The sequence below is a fragment of the Colossoma macropomum genome, unplaced genomic scaffold (assembly GCF_904425465.1).
Source record: "Colossoma macropomum unplaced genomic scaffold, Colossoma_macropomum, whole genome shotgun sequence".
Lineage (NCBI taxonomy): Eukaryota > Metazoa > Chordata > Actinopteri > Characiformes > Serrasalmidae > Colossoma > Colossoma macropomum.
Genome location: NW_023494791.1, coordinates 25,949,090 through 25,973,597, shown reverse-complemented (window position 1 = coordinate 25,973,597; position 24,508 = coordinate 25,949,090). Strand labels below are relative to the sequence as shown.

General features: G+C 41.5%; 1 protein-coding gene across 1 annotated transcript in view; it reads left to right on the top strand.

Annotated features, from left to right (window-relative positions):
* The window catches only part of nin (ninein (GSK3B interacting protein)), a 35,811-nt gene extending 13,433 nt beyond the window's left edge, over positions 1-22,378 (top strand). Inside the window, exons 5-29 of the mRNA XM_036574616.1 lie at positions 1,608-1,653; positions 1,752-1,924; positions 2,004-2,150; positions 2,831-2,992; positions 3,307-3,443; positions 3,816-3,956; positions 4,108-4,282; positions 4,494-4,604; positions 6,729-6,818; positions 6,924-7,062; positions 7,179-7,300; positions 7,453-8,546; positions 9,512-12,592; positions 13,456-13,554; positions 13,651-13,720; positions 13,851-14,009; positions 14,805-14,906; positions 15,009-15,122; positions 15,222-15,368; positions 16,494-16,673; positions 16,758-16,898; positions 17,084-17,185; positions 17,654-17,755; positions 21,201-21,314; positions 21,410-22,378. Of these exons, the coding sequence (XP_036430509.1) occupies positions 1,608-1,653; positions 1,752-1,924; positions 2,004-2,150; positions 2,831-2,992; positions 3,307-3,443; positions 3,816-3,956; positions 4,108-4,282; positions 4,494-4,604; positions 6,729-6,818; positions 6,924-7,062; positions 7,179-7,300; positions 7,453-8,546; positions 9,512-12,592; positions 13,456-13,554; positions 13,651-13,720; positions 13,851-14,009; positions 14,805-14,906; positions 15,009-15,122; positions 15,222-15,368; positions 16,494-16,673; positions 16,758-16,898; positions 17,084-17,185; positions 17,654-17,755; positions 21,201-21,314; positions 21,410-21,625 (7,164 nt within the window). The 3' untranslated portion in view covers positions 21,626-22,378. The remainder of the gene's footprint in view (positions 1-1,607; positions 1,654-1,751; positions 1,925-2,003; positions 2,151-2,830; positions 2,993-3,306; positions 3,444-3,815; positions 3,957-4,107; positions 4,283-4,493; positions 4,605-6,728; positions 6,819-6,923; positions 7,063-7,178; positions 7,301-7,452; positions 8,547-9,511; positions 12,593-13,455; positions 13,555-13,650; positions 13,721-13,850; positions 14,010-14,804; positions 14,907-15,008; positions 15,123-15,221; positions 15,369-16,493; positions 16,674-16,757; positions 16,899-17,083; positions 17,186-17,653; positions 17,756-21,200; positions 21,315-21,409) is intronic.
* The last annotated feature ends 2,130 nt before the right edge of the window (positions 22,379-24,508 follow it).

Here is a 24,508-nt window from a genome sequence, read left to right as displayed (position 1 = left end):
TTCATCTTAAGTGAAGCGCTAAAATTAAGAAATGCTGATTGGAAACGTTAGTAGTTTTTAAAGAAAAAATATGGGATTGATATTGGTTGATGGTCAAGCTTCTACTGTCCTTTTCAATATTGGAAGTGGTATCATGCTATCTCTAATATTTAGAAAGAAAACTATAAATCCCAGTATGTGTGAAGTGGTCATGTTCATCAGCAGGTGCAGGCCAAAGCAAGTGTGCTCTGCTCTGCTGATGGTGCGAGAACATTGGTCTTCACTAGCGCAGATGTAGAGGGATGTGTGTGAGTGTATGCAGAGGGCAACAGGTCTGTCAGAGGGAACAATGGGCGTCCTCCTCTGAATGCCGATACTCCGAACTCCATCTGCTCCCTGTGCCCAGAAAAACTCACAATAGAGCACAATGACACCCCCCCACCCCCATTCACAAACGAACACCTCCCCCTTCTCCAGACAGACGACCCGGACCGGACAATATAAAAATGCAAAGCTGATTGAGTGGAATCTGTCCGCTCCACATATGGCACTGTGATTGGTTTTACTGAAGCAAATGCAGAGGTGCTTGGCTCAGTTGTGTGCAGGGTGTGTCTGTGGTGCCCCCTGCAGGTCCTCTGCCATTACTGTCTCGTTTCTGTAATCGCAAATTACAGCTAATTCAATTCAGTGCAGCTATGTCAAAACATGACAAAAAACTCTTTCTTTCTTCTCCCGGGTTCATCATGTGTTGTATACACTACTATACAAAGTGCACGATGAATGAACGATGTAGACAAGTGGCAGTTAATGGAAAGCATGTGGTTGATTACCGCAGACAGCAATTTCCTTGTGTAGAAAGGGGCATTATGACCTAAAACTAGCATTTAATATGTTGTCTCATTTTGTAATATACTGTAGAGCAGCATTGAAGCTCTCAGCCATTTTGGTTTGACCGATTTTGATTTTGTATCTTTTTGTCCATTAATGTTCTTTCACTACAGTACCCAGCATGCATTAAGCAAGTGCATCACAGTCATGATATTCTGCTTCCTAGCAGTTCCTAGCAGTACTATTGGCTTTGTGGCTTTCTTCTGCATTCTCCAGCTAGTGAAGTGAAAAAAACAGCTTGCCCTTAAGTATCTAGCCCAAAATGTTTGTAGTTTCTCACTTCAAGGTGGCTACATCGTCAGAAGGTGGGGATGTTTTTAAACTAGAAACGCTAGAAATGCTTATTGGCTTCTGTTATAAGTGTCTTTTGAGTGAGTGCATATTCTGTTCTATTCGATGTACAGGGAAAGACGTCAAAGTTATTGTCCATGACAAGTGGCCATCTGTTACAAGTGCAGGAGCTAGAGGTTGAAGTACTCCTTTAAAGCCGTACACATAGTGCAGTACTGGGCTATCACTGTTGGGGACTGGTACCATTGGGAACAGCAAAACAAAGACTTGCATGTAATCCAAAGACAACCAAGTATCTCTGCTGTTTTATTTTTCTACATTTGATCAAAGCAGCTGCTTTTTACATTGTGTGAAAATTTCATGATGAACAGAATAATAGAAATGCTCCAAAATTAGTTTGAATAAAATACTACTAGGAGTTATATATCATGTTTGTGTATGTGTTTCAGCGCTGGAACGCTGACATAAGCAGTCCAGAGGAGTATGAGGCAGAGGGTAAGTTCAAAAGCAACTGTTGCTGTCTGGTGTTCTCCATTTTCTTTAGCAGTATGTCACTTTATGGATGTGTTTAAACAAATTTTGTGCTTATGTAGGTCAGTTACACCTGTGGAATCCTGATGAACCTGGTACGCCACGTGGCAGCATGGTGCCCCTTAGTGGCCTGGAGGAGAGACTGCAGAGTGCCTGCCAGCAGCTCGCACTGCCACTGAATGGCATGGCCACTCTACACCAACTACACACACTCTGCCAGCACCTCGGCATGGAGGTACATGTGTATGCACACACCCACAAACACACCCACGTTTTTTATGTATGTTTACTGAGCCACATGTATGTGTTTTTAGGTGGGGGAAGATGCATTCCAGTCTGTGGGTGAGGAGTGTATGATGAGTGTGCAGGAGTTTGTGTCTTACATTCTCAACAAACACAAACCCCCTACTCCCTCTGCCTCAACACCATATAGACAGCTAAAGAGACACCACTCCATGCAGGTAACCTCCTTGGTCACATACACCCAAAGACACACACCACTGTACAAGTGCATGCAAGTTCCATTTTGGTTGTATAATGGGGTAGAGGTGGGCAGTACGGCTATATTTTATCATTGTATCATCGTTTTGTTATTGTGAGGAACATTATGCTTTTTCAAGCATATTGTGGATATCACTAGTACTTAAAGAAGACTGTCCAGCTGCATGTTTATTTACAAATAGAACTTTTTAGGCCTGTTTATTTGGATTTAGTGTAGTGCAGTATGTGAAATGTGGAAAAAATTGAGTTTTTAAACATGGCTCTGCATGTGCATTGTTTATGTGAATCAAAATATCGTAACGTGCATCACATATCATGAAAATGTAAAGTATTGCAGTATCACCCACCCCAAAAATAGAGCACTTAAAGAGTAACAATTGTGTGTTTTTATGCATCAAAAACAGTCATTCATTTTTGCATCACCATATTGTAACCTCTATCACTCAGAATTATACAGGCTGTTTTTGTTGCTGTTCCTTTAAGACATATATTTAAATCACCTCACTGCCCTGCATTATGTCTCATTCCTTACAGCTTCAGCATGCATGGGCGGGGCTACGCTGCTGTAGACTGAATAGGTGGATTTATGTAAATGTGTTGGTTTTCATGTTATCTGTCTGTCTTTCTGTCTGTCACTCAGCCGTTTGATGAGACGGGCCGCAGGATCTCATCTGTGTTGAGCAGTACAATAGGGTTGCGGCTGTTCTCTGAGTTAGATGATGGAACTGGGCACACAGCTGTGGAGCAGCTGCTGGACACCTGGCTGGAAGAGGGAGTGGAAAACAGCTCGGAGATACTGCAGGTCACTCACACAACACTCACACAGATACATACTCATATATGCACCTTATTTAGCATATAGTACTAAAAAAATATATATAATATGCACTAAGCCAATACCCCCATGTGCTGGTAGTATGGTATGCTGGTGGCTGGACTGTCTAAACAAAAAGTAAAACAGCTGGCTAAATGTTGTTTTCTACCAGCAATGATTGGATGTATGTAGATGAATCATTTCTGTATATATCCTTGGTGATTATGCTGTATTTAGTTTTTGAATTTCTTGATTTTTTTTCCTCTGTGAATTCAGCTGAAGCATCTTTAATCTGTGTCTAGGCTCTGGAATTTAGTCTGGATGGCAAGGTGAATCTGACTGAGCTGACTGCAGCTTTAGAGAATGAGCTGTTGGTCACTAAGAACTCCATCCACCAGGCGGCTCTGGTGAGCTTTAAGGCTGAGATCAGACACCTGCTGTAAGTCTGCCAGACAGTACGCACGTCTTATCACAAATCAAATGCTTGACATTGGGGATGCATCAATACCATCTTTTTCAGACCGAGTACAAGTATTAATACATACTGAGTAACCTACTTGAAATTAAGTAGTTTTTAGCATAAATGAATGCAATGCATCTCAAGTAAAATTTGTATCGATGTGTCTCTATGATTGTATCGGTGCATTTTTATGAATAAATGAACATTGTATCAGCCCAATACCAGTATCTGTATCGATGCTTTCCTATCTGATGTAACCTGCCCTTTAAACTAACACTGGTTGCTAGTAACATGTTACTTTTTCATGGAAAATGGTGTGTTTTTGCATTTGTGTATGTGTGTTTGAGACAGTGAGCGTGTGGATCTGGAGCTCAGGGAGAAGGAGAAGATACGCTCTGATCTAGAAAAAGCTGAGAAGCTCAAATCTCAGCTGGCCTCTGAGGTGGATGAACATCACTCTGCCATCGAACGCATCAATGATCTCAACCTGCGGTAAACCTTTCCTGTTATGGCCTTTCACTTTTAACTATAAACATACAGCAGCTTTTCTCAAGTTGGTCTCTTGAAACTAAACAGGAAAACAGTCTCGCTGTTTTGCTATGCTACTGTTTTCTGCTAATATTGAATGTCTGTGCATCTGCAGTAAATTGGAGCAGGAACATAAGGACCGTATGGTCGCTCTAAGGGCGGAGATGAGCAAAGAGGTGGAGCTTGTGCGGCAACAGGCCAATCAGCAGAGAGAAGAACTGGAACAGGAAGTCAGGAGGATCAGAGAAGATGAGACCTTCCTCAGAGAACACCTTACTCTCACCATTAAAGTAATCAGTCAATGATCACTAACTCACTGCTATATTCAGTGAAGGTTCACAGTGACTGGTCATGTGGCTAGTCATGTCTTCACTAGCAAGCCACTCATGACAGTAATATTAAATACATTACACTTTCTCACCATTGCAGTGACATTATTAAATAGCACTGAAAGATGGTTATTTTGTATTGAATGAATATTCCTGGTTTGTGAATGTTCAGGAGAACGGCCGCTTGGAGGCAGAGCTGCTGGACAGCACAGAGCGGCTGATAGAAGCAGAGGCGCAGCTGAGTAAACTGCAAAGAAACCTGGATAGTGTGCTTAAGGAGAAGGTACTTGCCCCATACTCACACTACCTTTTGTGAACTTCTTTGCTATGGTTGATGTAGCTGGTCACTAGGGCTGGGCGATAAAACGATAACGATAATTATCGCGATATAACTTTTCCTCGATAGAGCGATACGACATGTTCGATAAGTGTTCGATATAATACACCATTCTCACACTTCCACGATCAGCGAAAGCCTTGGTGGCGTTTTCTACTGCAAGGAAAGCGACACTTCTGTGCTGTCGCCAGGAGAGGGCGCACTTCCGAGTTTTTCTACATGATTAGAGAGGGAGGGGGCCACGAGTAAGATGAGTCTTTAGCAACGGCTGAAACGCGGAGTTATACAGTCCCTGTCTGAGTGCAGCGACAGGCGATCTGTTCTCCTGTGACCGAGTGTGAGTGACGAGGTCAGTGGAGTAACTGTACTGTCCTACAGCGAACTCACCTCTTTCTGTAAATCCTAACCAGCTTTAGCAGCGTTAAATCACAATCACAATCCTCACAACTAAAGCGCTGTTACAGTACTCGGACAGTCATATTTAAATTGTATTCCAAAGCAACAAAAGTGAAAAAGAAGTGGGTTCATGCAGTTACAGCCCTGATTTAAACGAAAGTAAACTAAGGAAGCTGTGAGGCATTGGAGAGCGGTAGAGCGCTAGCTTTCCAGGCTAGCTGTTTTTAGCAGCTGGCTAACTTATAGCAGCGCTTCGTCACTCGCACGACACGGCGAATTAATGATACTGTAGATCAAACACGACACAAAAGCACCGCTTTCAGTTTAAACGTACCTAAAAGGAGGACTCTGTTTGTCTGGTGTTGATATTTTGCGGTTCACCCCTTAAACTACTACAATTAAATATCCAGTCGTCGCTAGCTGGTGTCTGAATACTGTGATGTCATTTGTAGCGGGGTAGCCGAGCGCTCGTCACCAGCTAAAAATAATCTGTTTTCTTTCTTAAATTATGACTATTACAAAATAGCCATGCTTTTCCTGCTGGTAAAAACAGCTCAGCAGACACTCTCTCCCACTCTCCCATGACAGATCTGTGAAATGTTCCACTGTTTGGCGAGTGTTTGTCGTGTTCCGACCATAAAGGATAGTTTAAAACAGCAATTAACCACCCAGGAGCAAAAATCAGCCTTCAAACTTGAAAGAAATAATGATTTGACATTTATCGCAATATGTATCGATATCGAACGTTATAAATTTTGTTTATCGTGATAACATTTTTGGCCATATCGCCCAGCTCTACTGGTCACACTTCTCTGAGAGTTTGGGTGATGGATGTTCTCTGGTGGTATGATGCATGTTAGGGGTGCCAGATGGGAATCAGCCAGAAATGGCCAATTTTCAAATTTAACACAAAATCAGCAGTCTGCTGTGTTTTTTTTAATAGGGAAATTCCACCCATTTTTCTGAATTTCTGCATGATTCATTGCAGAGAAACTTAATGATTCTGATTTGTGTATAGTGTTGGTAATGGGGGCAAGGATCACAATGTCTACAACACAAATATGGGCTTTTCATTCACTTTCCAAAATGACCAGCGAACGTAATTTTACTTGATAGTAAAATACTGAAAAATCTGTTTTCTTTGGGGACTAATTTACCTTACAACAACCTGCATGTACCTCTTGGCCATAAATGGATTTAAAAATCCATTTGAAGCCCAAAAGCTTATGTCAGAACTATCATAGAACACAAGCTTTTAGAGTCATTAAACTCTTTGTACACCAGGTATCCTATCACCACTGCTGTGAACAATGCAGACTCTTTTCTCTAGAATGGTGAATTTCACATCAAACCACTCTGAATGATGTGAAAAAAAAAACTCAATCATTTAAATTATTAATCATTTAACTTCCTCTTTGTCATTTCAGCCGTTTGATTTTGCAGTTTTGTTGTACATAATGTGAGCCGGCTATGTACATGGGCTCTAACAAAAATCAAATAAAAAGACAATTGGCAATTCTGTAAATAAATTGAAATTAGCCTTAAAAATTGAGATGAGGTCACCTAGTATGTGTCGAGTTTACAATTGTATTGTCTTTTGAATCCAGTTGCTGCATATAAAAAAGTGTGTGTGTGTGTGTGTGTGTGTGTGTGTGTGTGTGTGTGTGTGTGTAGTTTGGTGATCTGGATCTGAGCAATGCAGAGTTCTACCAGCAGGAGGAGCGTCTTAGGCAGCTTCGCAGCAACTATGAGGAGCAGTGTCGGGTTAGAACCTCTACCCAGTTATATTATTTTTTTTCATTCTCTTTTTCACTCACGCTCTCTATTTTTTTACCTGTGTTATAATGCGTTGTTTTATGTTTAATGTAGGAACTGCAGGATCGAATAGATGAGCTGCAGGCTCAGTTGGAGGAGTTTCGTGCTTTAGGCCGAGCTCCACAGACCTCCCTCATGCCCTCTCTGTCTGATGAGCTGGACAGCAAAAGCCCTGGCATGGACTCAGACCAAGGTGCGTGTGTTTTATTGACTGATGGTGTGAGGTGTTTTTTCATATATACTACTTCTGCAATACTTATTCGTGTAAAACTCTGAACATTTATCCATTTTCTGTGGGTATATCCTAAGGTCTAGGTTCTGAAGAAGGGCAGCCTTTTAACATGAGTCTGGAGGCAGAGATGATGCTGGAGCAGCTGAAAGAACAGCATGTCAGAGAGATGGAGAACATCAGGGCACAGCTAGACTGCAAGGTCAGATTTGCGAAGAAGTTCAAAATTAGATGTATCATAATGTGACACAATTAAGTGTTGTTAAGCTCGCAGTATGTAAAATTGTGGAAACTCATTTTTTAGCACAATAGTGCATTCTAAGCTTGTTTCTCTCTCTTCTGGTCCTCCTGCAGGTGAATGAGTGCCAGCACAAACTGGAGGAACAGAAGACTTCCCATGAGGAGGAGAGAAGTCTGCTCTCCTTACAACACCAGCAGAATTTGCAAGCCCTGAAGAAAGAGGCAGCTGAAGCACTGGAGAGAGCCCAGGGCCTGCAGGAGCAGTTGGAGCAGGAAAGACGCAGCATGCAAGTTCGCCAGGGTGTTGAACTAGATGAACTACGTGCCCTCCACCAACAAGAGCTGAGCTCCCTCAGCCAGGAGGCGCAGGACGCCAGGAGCCAGGCATTAAAACTTGAGGAGCAGCTCAAGGAGCTTGAGGAGAGCATAATGAAGGAGAGAGAGGAGCTCCATAAGGCGCATGTAGAAGAGCTTAGCCTTATAGAACTGCAGCATAAGGAGACTCTAGAGGCCACTGTGAAGGAGGAGAGAGAAACATTGCAGGTTGAAAGGGTAGAGGCTGAGAAAAGGCTTGCAGAGGAGTGGGAGAGGGAGAAACTGCATCTCAAGCAGATCCATAAGGAGGTGCTGAGGGTTCGGCTAGAGGAGGCACAGCAGAGATCTGAGCAGGAGCGTATGGAGTTAGAGAGGAGGCTTCAGGAAGAGTGGGAAAGAGAGAAGCAGCAGCAAGAGGAGAGCAATAAAGCAGCACTGCAGGCAGTACTGGAGGAGGAACTGGTGCGTCTGTTGAAAGAACAAGAAGACAGAGAAAGAAAGCTCACGGAGCAGTGGGAGGCGGAACGTATGCTTCTGGAGGAGCAGCACCATGCTCAGCTGCAGCAACGAATCCAGCAAGAGAAGGAGCGAACGCAGGCCCAGGAGGAGGAAGCGATGTGTAGGAGGATGAAGGAGTGGGAGAGAGAGAAAGCTCAGCTACAGAAGCAGCATGATGAGGTGCTGCAGGCCAGACTGGAAGAACAGAGAGAGCGACTGCAGGCTGAGCGAGAGGAGCTGGAAAGGAGGTGGCAGGAAGTGCTGGAGGAGGAGCAGAGCAGAATGGTGGAGGCGCATAGGGAAGCCATGCAGGAGCTGAGTGTGAAACACAGTGAGGAGAGAGAGAGACTCGGCTGCATGCTGGAGAAACTTCGCACAGACATTGGAGAGGAGAGGTAAGACATATGCCACCGTGCTTGCTAACAACACCACTGAATTACCCAGTTTCTTCACTTTGAAGTATCCTGATAAGAGTTTGATTTGTATGGGATAATTTAAGGATGCTCTAATATGGGATTTATGGGATTTATTATGATGCAGACATCTGTTACTGTTCATGTACATGTCAAACTATGCTGATAGATAAGCATTTACAGTATAGAATTTGGGACCTACCTGGAGTAGCACTGATATGAAATATTACATTTATTTCTTGTTCTTGTTCTTCTTCTTGTTCTTTTTGTTCTTCTTCGCGTTCTTCTTCTTTTAATTATTGTTTAATCGTATTATTCTTTATTAAGGTTGCAAGTGCCATGTAGTCATTTTAAAAATTCTGTGATTTTAATATAGCAGTTCAGCGTCAAGTAAACATTTTGGTATTCTGCTTACAATAAAAAATTGAATCAAATATTGGTTTGAAATATCGTCCAAATCTAAACATCCGATGCAGATATTATTTATTTTTCTTAAAGCAATAATCTGCCAAAAACAATGACTCCAGTGATATCCTGCATCCATAAGAACATATTTCAAATAATTAGGATTGTAAACTTACTAAAAATACTGCCAATCTTATTAAGCCCTGTCTCTTTAATGTTAGATTTATTGTAGTAAGGGTGTAAAATCTTTCTGAAGATGGTTTTTCAGCTGCTTTGATTCTGAAATTTTAAATTTCATTATAGTCACCTAATAACAACTCAATAAAATGAATAATAATAAAATGGTAGTTCCATAAGGAATTGTATTCAAGATAAAAAAAAATAAAAAATAAGATATTTTCGTTAGTAAAATTTAATCACGGTGAGATTTCATAATGAACTGATGAGGCTAAGGATTTACTCCTACATAGTAGGCATGTGGGTGAGTATTGATGTAATTTGATATTTTGAATTGTTTAACCTTGCTGATTGGTGATGCGCAGGAAGGAGTTAGAGATCCACTTCTCCCAGCGAATCAAAGAAGTGGAAGCCCGTTTCTCTGGCGACCAGGAAGCGGTGTCTGAGCGGTTTCAGACAGACGTACGTAAGCTGGAGCAGCACTACCAGAGTGAGCTAGCAGCGCTGACCCAGCGCCACACTGCAGACCATGTGCGATGGGAGGAGGAGATGGAAGCCGCAGTCCAGGAAGCAGAGCAGCAAAGGAGACTCCTGCGAGAAGCGCTACAGCTGGAGAGGGAGAACATGGTTCAGGAGTTCACACTGGAGCGAGAGAGGCTTGAACGCAACCACGCGGTGGACATGGAGGCTCTGAGGGAGAAGAACCTACAGCTGCAGAATGAACTGGAGAACTTTATTAGCTCTGCCCAGACCAAGGAGATTGAGCTCAGTCGTCAGCTCAATGAGCTGCATAACCGGCTGCAGGAGAATCTGGAGGCGAAAGACGCGTTGTTGGCACATTCTGAATCCAGGGCCGAAGAACTTGAGCAACTGCTTAGACAGGCTTCTGATGACTTTCTCCAAGAGAGGGCGGAGCTACAGAGTAGTCTTTTGGAATTGGAGGGCCGGCATGCTCAAACGCTCTCATTGGCTGAAAAACAGCTCCAGGAACAAAGTGATTTGCTGGCAGAGCGAGCAGAACTCAGGGGAAAGATGGAGGAGATGGAGAAAGTTCTCCGCCAGGCAGTGGAAGACTTTCACTATGAACGTCTGGAGCTGCAGGGCATCGTAGCTGCGCTGGAAGAGAAGCTACAGGACAGTGTCTCCATGGTGATGAAGAAAGAGGAGCAGAGAACAGCATTGCTGGCTGAGAGAGACAGGCTAGCACTTAGAGTTCAGCAGATGGAGTCAGAGCTTGGAGAAGCCACCAGAGGGATGATTGTGAGTAAGCAAGTAGTTGAGGAGCTCTCTCTGTCTGATCTTCCTAGAGAGGTAGAGATGGAGTTTTTAGCTTCATCTTCAGAAAATTGTGGTGTTGTCAAAGAAGTGTGGGAGGATGAGACAGCAGATCATCACTCTGAGGACTTTAGTGTTCTAGGAGAGGATTCACCATCAGCACAAGATGAGGAACTTGAAGGAGAGTTGTCCATGCAAAAAGAGAACACAGGAGACTTTGAAGATACTCAGACTGCCAATGATCACATGCTGACATTCTGTAGTGCTGTGGTTCTGAGCTGTTCTGAGGGTGATTTTACAAATAGCACTGAGAAAGTTGAGGAGGGCTGCTTTAGTGATGCCAGTGCAGTACAAGTAGAGCTAGATGAGCTCAACAACTTTGAGCCTGGCAATCCTAATACCACAGATCAGGCTGAAGTGGTTTTTGCTGTTGACAGTTTGGTTGTGTCTAGCACTGATGAAGTGGATGCAAATATCCAAACTGCAGTAGTTTCCAGTGAGATGGTAGATGAAGAATTTTCCAAAAGTGTAGCTGAGAACAAAGAAGGTTTTGAGGTTGGAGAACCAGCCACCGAGACAGGAGATGCAGAACTCTTTGTATCTCATGAAGATCATAAGTTAGAAGTTTACAACGGTCTTGGTGGTAGACTGGAAGAAGACAGCAATGCAGATGTTGACTATAGAACTGAAGAGCCAGACAACAATGTAGTGGATAACACAGAGTTTGATGTTGGCACAGTCAGTGTTACTGAACTCAACAGCAGAACAGAGTTTAAAAATAGTGTTGAGATGGCTAATGTAGAGGTTTCAAGTGAGCTTCATCCTGAGGGAGAGTTGGAAGTGACTAGGATGGATTGCATAACTGAAGAGACAGCTGAGGATGATCTTTGTGCAGCCGGAGCTATGAAAGATTGTGCTAATGTTACCACTGAGACAGCAAGCCTAGATAAAGAGGTAGTTAATTGTGCAAGTCCTGCATTTATGGCCTCTGCTGTTGTAAGTGAGGAAGTATTTAGTAATGTGCAGGAGATGGGTCACACAGAGGCTGATCAGTTGGTAGTTGCAGATGAAATAGTTGCCCAGTGTACTGATATCACTGGTATACTAGATCTTGAAGAGAATGTGGATGATTCAGGAATTACCACTGTGGAGGAGGATCATGGAAAAGAAAATGAAGCCCATGAGGGTGCAGAGGTTATTAGTGACATAGCAATGGCTGATGATACAGAGGAGCCACAAGATGTTGAGGTTGCTGATCAATTTGAGGTCAGCAGTACAGAAACTGAAACCTCCTACCACAAGGATCACAGACAGGATCTTGAACCTATGGATCAGGTAGATATTAAAGATGACAATGATGACAGCAGTGGCACCAAAGCCCAGGACTCGACTGTAGCTCTTGAGAGTGGACCCAGACTTAAAAAGGAAGAGGAAGAAAAAACTCTACATGACAAAGACATGTGTGCTAGAGAGATACTGGAGCTGCAGGAGATAGCAGTGCAGTTCAAAGACCAGAGCAGCTTGCTGGAGGTTCTACAGGACCAGTACAGCAATGCTGTGGAGCAAAACCTTTCATTGCAAGAGCAGCTAGCCCAGCTGCAGCAGCACACCAATGAACTGGACTTGCTTTTGGACCTGAACAGGGGGAAGCTAGAAGAGAGCCATGAGCTCAGGGTGGAGCTAATCACTATGGCAGCCCAGGCCAAAGAACTGGAAATCAAAGAGCTGGAGCTTGCTGAACTTCAAAGGAGCTACGAGGAGTGTGTTTGTGAGAACATGCATTTAGCAGACCGCAACAGGAAGCTGGAGAAGAGGGTGCAGACCCTGGAGAGCAAGATGCACGTTGTCCAGGAGTTCCACGAGCAACAGACGTGCTTGCTGGAAGAGATTGCAAGGATGCGTGAGGAGAATGCAAAGCTGAGTACGGCAGTGCAGGAATTGGAAAAGCAGGATGAGACGATCCTGGCACTGCAGCAGGATGCCGAATCTTCGGACTCATCAGATGACTCCTTCTTGGACTTCAACGCCCGACTGGAGGCGAAGATCACTGCAATGTCGGAGCTGGAAGACTGCTGCTCAGAGTTTGAGAAACAAAACTCACGCCTACGCTTGGCGCTTACTCAACTGCAGGAGAAGTCCTTTAGGATCCACGAGAGGATGCAGGACCATAGGTACCGTAAAATGGCCATCAGTGGTCATCTGTGCCTGTAGGAGATCCTGCTTTCTCACCTGATGCCTGCTACTACTGCTACTAGCTGTTCTGTGCTTGTTCTGCTGTGCACCACTACCACCACAGAAGTAGTTTCTCCCGCCCACTGACACCCCTTGGATGCTAGGTCTGCATGGCTGGAAAAAGCCAATAGAACTGTATTGCAGCTTCATCAGTCTATGTTGTATTTAGGTGTTTCCTAGTCCAGTCCTCTGTGACCCCCAGACAGTTCAACTTTTTGGTTTATCCTAGCTCTCAACGCACTTGAAGTGTAATTCAAGTATTCAAAACTGAGTTACCTGATAGAGGTGTGCTGGGAGCTGGGATAAAGGCGAATATGTGAACCGTCTGGGAGAACTGTTAGGAAATTCTGCTGTAGTTCAAGTGCTGTATAGTTTTGTGTATGTGTGTATAATGCTGGAATTGTTCTTATGACTTGCTGTAGCCCACTGCTGTAAGCGCATGTGGTGCATGTCATACATCTAATTCTTTGGTCATACTGCATGGAGTCTCATTGCAGTAACTTTTTCCATCGGCTGAAATCTTTAACTTCACAAAACCTTTTAACTTCACAAGACTCTTAACAAAACATTCTATTTGAACAGAAATATCTGAACCTAAGAACACTGTTAAAGGAGTATTTCACATGTGGTCATGCATGAAATTCTACCATGGCTCACAGTGAATAAAAACTGCTTGGGACCATTTGGCATGATTTTATTCATGTTTAACATCTATGTTTCTTTAATTCTTAACAGCATTACAATTTTTGCATGAAGTATTCCTAGCATTCCTATCACTGATACTGACGTGTGCTCTCTGTAGGAGTGAAGCCGGGCGACTGGCTGAGGAAAATCTTATATTGAGGCAAAAGATCTCTGCGCTGAAGGAAGAGGACCTAAGGGAAAACCAGCGTGAGCTGTTGTAAGGAGGGGCGACTTTGCTCAACACATGCAGTACAAATGTCTAAGGTTAAAATCCTGTTAGTTTAAACCACTTATTATAAATCCCTCTGTGCAGACTTCAGGTAGAACACTTCCGGAAGGAGAGGAATGCTGCTCAGAAGGTGGCAGATGGTCTGAAGAGGCAGGTAAGTCTGCAGAAATAGGAGCTGGTTCTCCATTACAGTCATGTATAGATTGTTCTTCCAACTTTTGTCTTCATAGAAGTGAACTGTGAATGGTTCCATGCAGTTACACTCCTATACTCTTCCTGTTCAGATTTCAGAGCTGCGTCGTCGTGGGCAGCAGCTGGAGGAGGAGAACAATGCTTTGTCACAGCAGAACGTGAAACATGCACTCAGTGTTGACACCCTTCAGCACACGCTTGAGGAGGTGATTCGCCAACATGGCAGTGGTTCATCCAATGAGAGGAAAGAGGTGAGGGCTAAGAGATTAAAGATTATATTGCTGGGGCTGGGTGGGAAGAAACCAACACCTTTATCTGCATTACACTGTTTACATGCACACCAATGGTTCAGGATCAGTCTAAGACTATAACTAACTACTATATGATCATATAAACAGCATGGTTTGATTGTCATGGACTAAGGTCTTAGTTAGCCTAAGCTTAGCCCAGTTAAAACGTGGCCCAGGCCACTGTTGCCTGGGCTATTCAAGATTGATTTGAATGTGTAAACTAGGAATTTGCTTTCTGACTAATTTTGATATTCGAGGATCCTTAATCTCTGCTTTCTTAGCCACACGTTTAACGTGTCCTTGGCAACGTGCTCACCTGTGCAGTTTTGCAGAGAGAGAGAAGAGAGAAGAGACATCCCTCATGTTAAACATTTTGTCAGAAATAGAAGGAGAAATAGGAACTCGTGCATAAACTTAGATGCGTAATGAAGGGGATATTTCTCATAATGACTAACGGACGGTAAATGGCCTCATCTTTTATACAACTATAGGAAATGTCTTGTTTCAGTCCAGTTTCTTAGACTTACTAAGAACATAGTTGGACAGTTGCATGTAAATGTTGTTAACAGGGAGTCAGAGAGTACCTGGCTCCCCATATTCAAAGGCATATTAAAGCATTAGACACAAAATATTGAAAGATAATAATATTGAAGACAATAAGAATGATAATAAATACTACAAAGCAAGATTTGTTTTTGCCTTTTAGCCTTATTTTAATTTTCTTTGATTTGTCCCTAAATACACCATGATCCCCAGCTGGAGAATGGTGAGGATTTTGCAGTACCTGTTAACAGAACAGAGAAGTTGGATGAGGAGAAGGAGCTACTGAGAGCAGAACTTAACCGCTGTGTGGAAAAGGTACAGTTCTTTTAGGCCATACACAATACTCTCATGTAATTGTAGATAATATTGTAGATGTTAGACCTCTTTAATGTTTGGATCTGTGTGTTTTTTGTGTAGATGACTCGGCTTCGTTCAGTAGAAACCCAGCTTGCTCAACTCTTGAATGAGAGACAGACAGCAGACAAACACAACCAGGCTCTACGTGCACAGCTAATAAAGGCACAGGAGAAGGTAAAGATAAAAAATGCACATTGTCTTCTGTATCATTTTATCCACAATTCTTGTGGAGCTGTTGAATTCTGTGCTGAAAAAAATCTGGCTCTCTTTCAGGTACAGGCACTAGACTCTACACTGCAGGGGCTGACTCAGCAAAATGCTCGGCTCAAATCTGACCTGCGTATCACACAGCAGGAGCGAGATGCTCTGAAACAGGAAGTGATCTCACTGCACAAACAGCTGCAGAATGCCAATGAGAAGGTAGAGTTAATGAAACCTCAAATTGAGTTAAATTAACACAAAAGAAAATTTATTCCTGCACTAACCTGTAAAACAGAAATTTTCCTGCTTTATGTAGTATATAATTTTATGTGTATAATATTATATACTGTTGATTTGGAAACATGCCATGGCAGGAATTGATATCTTCCTCTGTAGGAAACCTTGATGTTTCTGCTCAGATTTGTTAGTTGTGCATGTTTGCTTATACAATTCTAGTCTCACTTGGTAAGTTTTCTTGGTACAACTCATTAAACTTTTGCCACTGGACTGCAGAAAAATCTGCCCCTAACAAGGGAGACACTAAAGCACACCCCCAGATTCCTCCAGTCCATGGCTCCTTCAACTTCCTGAGTACAATCAGTAATCCAGGCAAAACAAGCTAGTTACCAAGAAGCTGTCTTAGGTAATGGAATTGTTTTATTGTAATATGTCCTCTGCACATGCGTCACACATCTACATGCTTATTTGGAGTTTTTGAGGGGTCTTTTCAGTCGTGCTAACTTGCATTACATACATGAGCTACAACAGTTGTGTTGTCCGTCGCGGAAGAGCACGATTGCCCTCTGCTTTGATCTCTACCATCTTATACTCTGTTTGTTCTCAGTCACATAATTCTGTGGTTCAACCCACATTCAGTCCAAAATTTCTTGTCGTTGTCCCCAGACATTCTCGTTACCAGATCATGTCTGGCCCAACTATTAACAACTATTATGAAGATGTTAATTGTATTGTGGGACAAACTGGGGTCACTTTCACATATTGTTCTATTTGTCTTGTTTCATACTTTTTTGGCTCTCTTGATGTATTGATCAGTCAACGCGGTTAGCGCTTTCCTCCAAACACGTTCAGCAGTGCAAGGATATTACGTTACCGGCAATTCGACCAGATGCAGTGGCTGGCTTCACATGACTCTGAGGAAGCTTGTGTTTGCCTTTGGACACCTAGTGCTGGTGGTATCATGTGATTTGGGAAGTCTTAACTAGTAGGTGGAATTAGATACAACTAAATTTGGGAGAGAATTGGAAAAAGAAAAAAACAAGTAAGCTCTCATTTCCACCACATTTTGTAACAGTATTTTTTCAAACTTACTGTTGTCCTCCGCAGTGTCGGCTGGTGGAGATGTCTATATCGAGTGTCCCAGGTGGTTCACAGCAGGGGAAGCGTGTGTGGACGGAGCTTTCTGGACTGATGGAGGCAGAGCTGACTTTGCTGCGTGAAGAAAATCAGAGGCTTCAGCGTGAGATCAACGATGCACGACTAGAGATGAACTCTGCACGGGAGAAGGTCTGAGAGACAACATGCTTTGATGCACAAAGCTAATTTGTTGCAGTTTTCGTCAATATGTTAATTGTTTTTGATGTTGCTCAGGGCCGCCAGTTAGAGGCACTTGTGTTGAGCGTGAAACAGCAGAAGCAGCAGAACCATGCGAGTCTGGCTAAGGCAGCAGAGCAAGAGAGATCAGCCCTTAAGCGTGAGATAGAGGCTCTGCACACACAGCTACGCAACAAGGTAATGTATTGTATCTACTGTATGCACAAAAATTGTACAAAATGTATACTGTTGCAGTCTTACTGTAAAACCTTTTTACTATATGTTGTGTATCCAGTGAAATGAAGTATATCTGTGGCCCTTGATTAAGAGTGTGTGTGTGTGTGTGTGTGTGTGTGTGTGTGTGTGTGTGTGTGTGCGCACAGATATGTGACAGCAACGAGGAGCAAAGAGAAATGGAGAGTCTTCAGGAGGAGAATGAAAGGCTCAGAAACAAACAGACAATACTGGAGGCCCAGCTGATGGAGGTCTCTACACACATGCACATGGACCCTTAGTCGTAGTTATTGCCGGCAATAATAAAAGCATATTGTAACTTCACATTAATCATCGCTCACTCATAGTTTGTTGCAACAAGAGGTGAAATTCTGTTGAAAGTGGGTCTAAATGTTCAGTTAGTATTTCACATTTGTGCTTAAGAGGAGATATTTGATTATGATTTGAATATCATGAAAAAAATCCTCGTCCATATCTTATTTTGTTTTGCTGGAAAAAAAGCATCCTTTACATTTTTGCCATGTTTTAGGCCTGTCATGAAATTTTAGCTGATGATTAGTTGCCATTATAAATAATTGCAAGACAGTTGAAAATGAAAGACAACTGCAATGAAGTACAAATTATACAGTAATAACACTTCCAAGAGTTAAACACAAACCTCTAGGCCTTGACACACATCTCATAGACAAACACCCACCCACTGCTCTCTTTGTCTGCAGGCTCAACTTATTGCAATGTTGCCACCATCACCACTGCGATTGTCAGGAGAACGGAGGGGACAGCGCCACGGTGATGAGATGAACCCAGACGTCAGTGTGCAGGTAAGAGTGTATATTTTCTGTGCTGTATATTTTCTTGGTGTGAAACACTCTCAGTCTCTTCTCCTCCACTCTTGGATGCACTCTGCTGTTGTGTGTGAACACGTGCATTGGGTTCTTGGGAGTTGTTTGGACAGAGCACCTCTTGGGGTTTGCAGTTACAGCTCATATTTCATCTGTAACTCCAAGACATATACAGACATGTACATACTACATATGTACTCCAATTAAACTAGGTATGCATTAAGACACAGTAGATGTGTGTTTGATCTACATAATGCAACGGGATCTCTACACTTTTGTTAATCACACAACTTCTCACAACATTGCAATGCATTTCCTGTCTACTGTCATCTGTTCTGTCCCAAACCACAAATGTCATATTCCATAATAAGTAGTCAAATGTGTATAAATGTCTCCTTACTCTAAGTCTTTGTGTCTCAACATGTTTGGTGTCTGAAATGTATTGCTTTTGGTTTGCACGCAGCTGCAAGGCTAATGTAGCTAACAAGTAATGGATACTAATACCCCACCAGTTAATGCTGTGCAAACTAGTGTTGCGCCGATACTGTATTGGTATCGTCCCCAATACTGCCAGTTAAATATGGTATCAGTTTCAGCAAGAGATGATACCGTAAAGCAATTTCTGATGCATGTGCACTCTACTGAGTGATTCTTGTATGTGCGCTAATAGATGGAGCGTAACTGAATCAATCAGTGTATCAGCAGGGTGGGATTATATGCTTGAGACAAGCAATAGTAAAAATGCTCATTGTAAAATCTGTAACACCCGTATTTCAAAGGTTGGCGTGACCTGCAAAGTGTTCAATACATCAAATGTAATTTAAATATTTAAAGATAAACCATAAAAAAAAATCAAGATAAACAATGAAAACGGCACAATCACTTTTCGTAGCTCTGAAACCATTCAAATGTGAAGTTATTTAACCAGTAAATGGCATTTATTAATTCTTAGTATGTTTTATTTGTGAAATAAAACATTTTCTTTTTCCGAAATAAAATGAAAGTGGAATGGTGCAAATCTCAGGATTTATGAGCACTCATCAGGTAGTTAGGATCAGTACTCTTACTTCATACTCATGCTTCAATATCAGGTATCTGTATCTGAAGACAAAAACGTATTGAAGCAAGCTGGTGCTCAATGTCTAAATCGTAAACTTCACTTAAGCCAGAGCATATTTTAGTTATCTCACATAGACTTGCTAATGTGGTTTCAGATACTGCTTGGCTCAGTTGTCTATAAACATGGTCAAAATATAGAGATGGCATGACCACTTTTTTTTTTCCTCTTATGATACTGATACTAATACTGGAACCTTGAGTATCAACCAATATTATGCCTATATTTTTTCAAAACTATTTTAGAATGAGCCATTAAGTAGTAGCATCTAAAAGTAGGCTTCAATGCTCAAATTACTCAAACGTGCTACTACCCCACAGGAAGAAATACACAGCTAACCTCATATTACACAATGTGAATGTGTGCTGTTTCAGGGTAGATTTGTTACAGGATCAGATTTGTTCCTTATTTTTTCCTCTATCCGATATCTGATTCAGTATTTTCTTTTGATGTTGATACCTGGTGTTGCCATCTCTAAAAGTAAAAATTCAGGCTATGCATGTTAATATAACATCACTCAATCCAGTTTCTACAGTTTATTAAGTTGGAACAGACAAAAAACACCACGGGACTAATTATGCTCTCTTTGCAACGAACAGGCCATTGTTTAGTCGTCTTTAATTGCAGATGATATTCACATTATGCTCAGAAAATCATATGATATAATTTATCATGAAATCCATAAGTAGCTTTATTAACCTTGTAACTCCAGTGCAAAAGTAAACCAGTAAATATCCTAAACATGCCCTGGTTGATCGACTGCATTTGGGGCAGGACAGAAAGAGAGAGTATTTGAATCTCTAGTAGACGAACAAAGATGCAGGAGTTTGTCTCATTGACTGCTTTAGGATGAGGCCTCTGTGCAGGTGTTGGCAGTTGAGTGAGTGTATACAGGTGTGTGTGAATATAGTGCTGTATGTTCTTTCTGCAGATGATCCCAGAGCAGCGGCCTCATCTCTTCGACAGCCACCGGAGAAGTGGTGGCTTATGAAATCACCAGCCTATCATCTCTAACTTCTAACAATGTGCTCTCCGATCACTGAACACTTCCTCTCCTCTCTTAGCCAATCGGATGCATTCTTTGTTTGCTCTGTACTGATGCCAGCAGTTATTTCATCCTCAAGTGGAGCTTAGGTTAAAGATTTCTCTCTCAGCTGCAAAGCTACAAAGCTGGAAACAGGGAAGGTGTAATGACCTGATCTTGCCACTGGGTGGCAATGAGTCATATTGAGTGGTCTTGTAGCCTAAAGAATCCTGTGGGCCAGAGAGCCTTCTGACATGGACTTAGGGCGCATGTGTGCACGTTCTACTTTAAATTTATGATACATTATGCATATATGTTATGCATATGATCATATGTTTCAGTGACTACAGGGTAGGTTGAAAAGTCCAGTGAAGTAATTGCAATTTTTAAAGCAAAAGCATGAAATGCTCATACTGTTTGCGCTGTTGAGATGCCATGCTGCAAACTGACCAATACGAGGTGAAGTTTTTTTTTAATTGGTTATGAGGGTGTTTGCTTGTGGAAATGTATTCACACTCCAAGACACAAGTTTAAATCCTGAGAACTTGAAGATTCATGTTGTCCCCTGTTGTTCAGAGATATCTTTTGTATTTATTTTTTTTTCCGAGGGTGGTTTTGTTGAAGTCATGGAATATTTGTGACTAGTAGCTCAGTTTGTTGCACTACTTTCATCTGTGTGTACGTGTTTGTGAAATTGTGTATGTTAAGTATTTATCAAGTGTTGTTAGGAGCAGCCTGTCTATAGTGATTTATACTGATCATGGTGTCATCTTCTGTCCTGCCCTTTTTAGAAGTCCTACTACATGTGTACTTGAGCTTAGTTTTAATTTAATAATGGAGAAATAGATATTTAGACAGAAACTTTTGAACTTTATTTATTTATTTATTTGTTTCTGTGATTTGAGTTTATTTTTATATTTTATTTATTTATTTGTTGACCTTTTTATCTGTTCTATTTATTTTGTTGTGTTTTGTTTCTTCTTGACCTGAAAGTATTAACAATTTTGTGTAACTGAGACCAAATAAAGAATCGGGGTAAATTCATAATTGTTTGTGTTTATTTAACTCTTCATATCTTTCGGATGTAAGAAATATGTTATAATGTCTTTATGTTGTAATATCTACTGTAGTTGTATCTACTACTAGAGTATCTCTGAGGATTTTGGCACCCTTTTGACTGATTGGCCTACACATTATTACACAGTAGTTGCAGATTTAAGTTTTGTTGCATGTGTGCATTAAAGCAGTGCTCTGAATAAAACCTCTAACCTGTTCACCTACAGGAGGAGCGAGAAGCGGCCTTGCTGCAGATGGAGGAGAGGATGAAGGAGGTGGAGCTCACCCTTCGAAATGTCAAACTGTTGCTGCAAGAGAAGGTTGCCCAGCTGAAGGAACAGGTACATCCAAATGCACAAACACACACAGATACCCTCATATACATTATTTACCGTCCAGTAAATGTTAATGTGAATGTGGTTTGTCTTCTCTCTAGTTGCATAAGAACAGTAAGGCGGACGTGCTGATAAAGGATCTGTATGTGGAGAATGCTCAGCTGTTGAAGGCTCTGGAAATGAGCGAGCAGAGGCAAAAGGTGGCAGAAAAGAAGAACTACCTCCTGGAGGAAAAAATCTCCAGCCTCAACAAGATCGTTCGTGAGCTCAATCCCTCTCCGCTGACACCCGTGCCCTACCACTTCACCCGCTCATGATAATCCAGTCTGCATTTCATCTGTTCGTTATTTACTTATTTTTATTTTTATTTATTTTATTTAAGGGGCCATTAAGAAGTTACACTTGAGTCCACCATTTTTGCTGAAGAATAGGGCTGAGCATTCCAGAAATTTGAGTCAACTCCAAGATTCAAAGTGACAGGAACTGATGGAATCGATTCCACACAATAATCTTGATTTCAAAAACCAGTACAACATTATTTATATTTGCAAGGAAATTAGAAGAGCTAAATTAACTTGGCTTATTAACAGGAGCTGGCTAAACAGTACCTGATTCTCCTTTGTCAACATCCAAGTTGGTAGACGTTTTGGCACTGGCAGTGTTGCTTGATTGTAATCCAAATTTTCAACACTAATATTACATAATACTTTGTTTTCCACAGTAAAATACAGTTGGGCTATTGATGTTTGTGCTATGGAAGAAAGTTGTTTTTCCAGACAGACTGTCTAGTGAGTAACAGCATGCTGATGCAGACTTGAACATCATTATGTAGAATCGAGTCCAAAACTTGTTGTTGACTCACTTCCTAAATGCCTGGAATTGAGGAATCCATTCTTTTTGGGATCGACTCCCAGCCCTTCTGAACAATAAAAACAAATCAGTTAAGGAGGGTAAATGGACATTTAAAACATCATCAGAAGGGGACAACTTACACATTAAATCCAGTTCCTCTTTATGTACTCCATTTCTGTGAAAGTGCCAGAAAGACACCAGAACTTGCTAGAGATGCACAGGAAGAACAAAATCTGTGAAACCATTCCTAACTACACAGGTCTTCTTTTGTGCTTCCTCAAATTCAGTATGATGTATCACATCTGAGTGCAAACCAGCAGTATAGGATGAAGCAAAACAGTTTATACTAATATAAAATTACTATTAATAATTATTTAAAATCACTGTATCTCATCATTTCAGTTACCTATGTATTTGCACTGTGACTTGGAAATTGTAAGCATGTAATACTCCTGTCCTACTGTGTGCACCTGTTCATGTTTAGTATGAATGAATTAGGCTGTGCTGATTTAATGATAAGTTTTAGGATGGAAGACTTTGATGGGACATGGGGCTCAGCCTGACTTTGGATTGCAGTCTGAAACATCCTAATGTCAAAGTGCACTTTACTCTGTCCAGCAGCAGTGTTTCTTTTGATTGTAATGGACTACGTTTGAAACCCGCCTCTCTGGTTGGGGTGAAACTGAAGGCACTAAGTGAAGCACAACATGTATTAAAAATTGAATTTTGTTTAAATGTTTTAGGTTTTTAGCCCTGTATAGCTGCATGTGTATGTTGAAATATTACTGTAAGGTATTTTTTCATGTTAAGAACTTGTATTTTTTTTTAATGGTTATGTATCTGAAGAACAGACTGAGATTGTTTGTAACATTTATTGACCAGCATTTGTGTCATGTAAAGGGAGCAGGTTTGGCCACACACAAACAAAGGGAGCAGTGAATGCATCACCTTCAGGAACAGAAAAGGGGCATGAAGTGGGAAATGTGACTGCTCCACAGTGTTTGAGGTGTTCTCAACAGAACCAAAGAGATTTTTTCCCTGTTGCCACTGGCCATCAAGAGCTGCTTTTGCCCAGCAAGTGAACTGACACTGTAATGGCCAATCAGTGTTTTTGTGAGACTGTGAGAAGCAGTAAACAAATAGTTTTAGAAAATGGGATGTTCGAGTGGTCATTTTGTATTTGTCAATGTGGAAGTTTCCTGATGTAGTTGCATGCGCCTGTCCCTGCCACATAAACAGATGTACAAACCAGGGCCACGTTCAGTAGGATTTCATGTGCAGGTGTTGTGTAAATGATGTGAGGCTTTTTAATCACAATTTTTACTACATTTGCTCGTTTAGTGGGTGTAAATGTATACAAAGTATCTATTCAGAACTTGGGTCAGTTTAAGTAACTAAGCTCATTAGCTAACTTAGGTTTGTTTGATTTAAGACATTTTGGAGTCTAATTCCCAGTTTAAGTGATTGGAATCAATAGACTTGATTCTACACAATTGTTTTCTCGATGCAAAAAAAACATACACTCTTTAGTAAAGAGTATAGTTCTGTTTAGAACCATGAGTGAAATGGTTTTTCAGATTGAAGGTTGTGTATGTTTCTATATAACACCACAAAAAGTTATGCTATTGTTACAAGCTTGACATTGTACCAATAGAAGAACACTTTTTGGTATAGAACCATAAACAACATGTACTCCATTAATCTGAAGAACCATTTCACCATGCAAAAAATCATTTAAGTGCATCATGGTTCTAAATAGAACTCATACCCTTTACTAAAGAACCCTTGAAGAACCATCTTTTTTAAGAGTGTAGGGAAGGACATTTGCCAACATACAAATATATTTACATAATACACTATTGCGATTCATATGAATGACAAGGGATCTAAACATATGAGCTTCTACTTAAGTTCTTCAGGCACACAAGATGTCAGTTCAGATATGACCTATGTGACCTTAGCAGGACACTTTGGAGAGCTAATGCTAGCCGAATTAATTTCACTTCAAGAGGTTAGCTAAACTGTACCTGATTTTCTTCTGTCTGAGGGTGAGTAGGTGTTTCAGCCCTGGTAAAGCTGATTGTAACTTTTCTTTGTTACAAGTTGTCCATTTTAGTTGGTTTTACTCATTGTCCGAAGCAAAATACACATAGTGTGTTAAGGAAGGGCTGCGGAGTCTCTCACTCCGTGTAAGAGCGGGTGCGAGCAAACCTGTGTGGAGTCGAGTCCAAAGCTTTGGAGTCGACTCTGGATTCCCAAATACATGGATTCGGAGTATCGACTCTCCGGAGTCGATTCCAAGCCGTAGAACCCCATATTACCGAAACGGCTAAACTGTTTTTCAATTA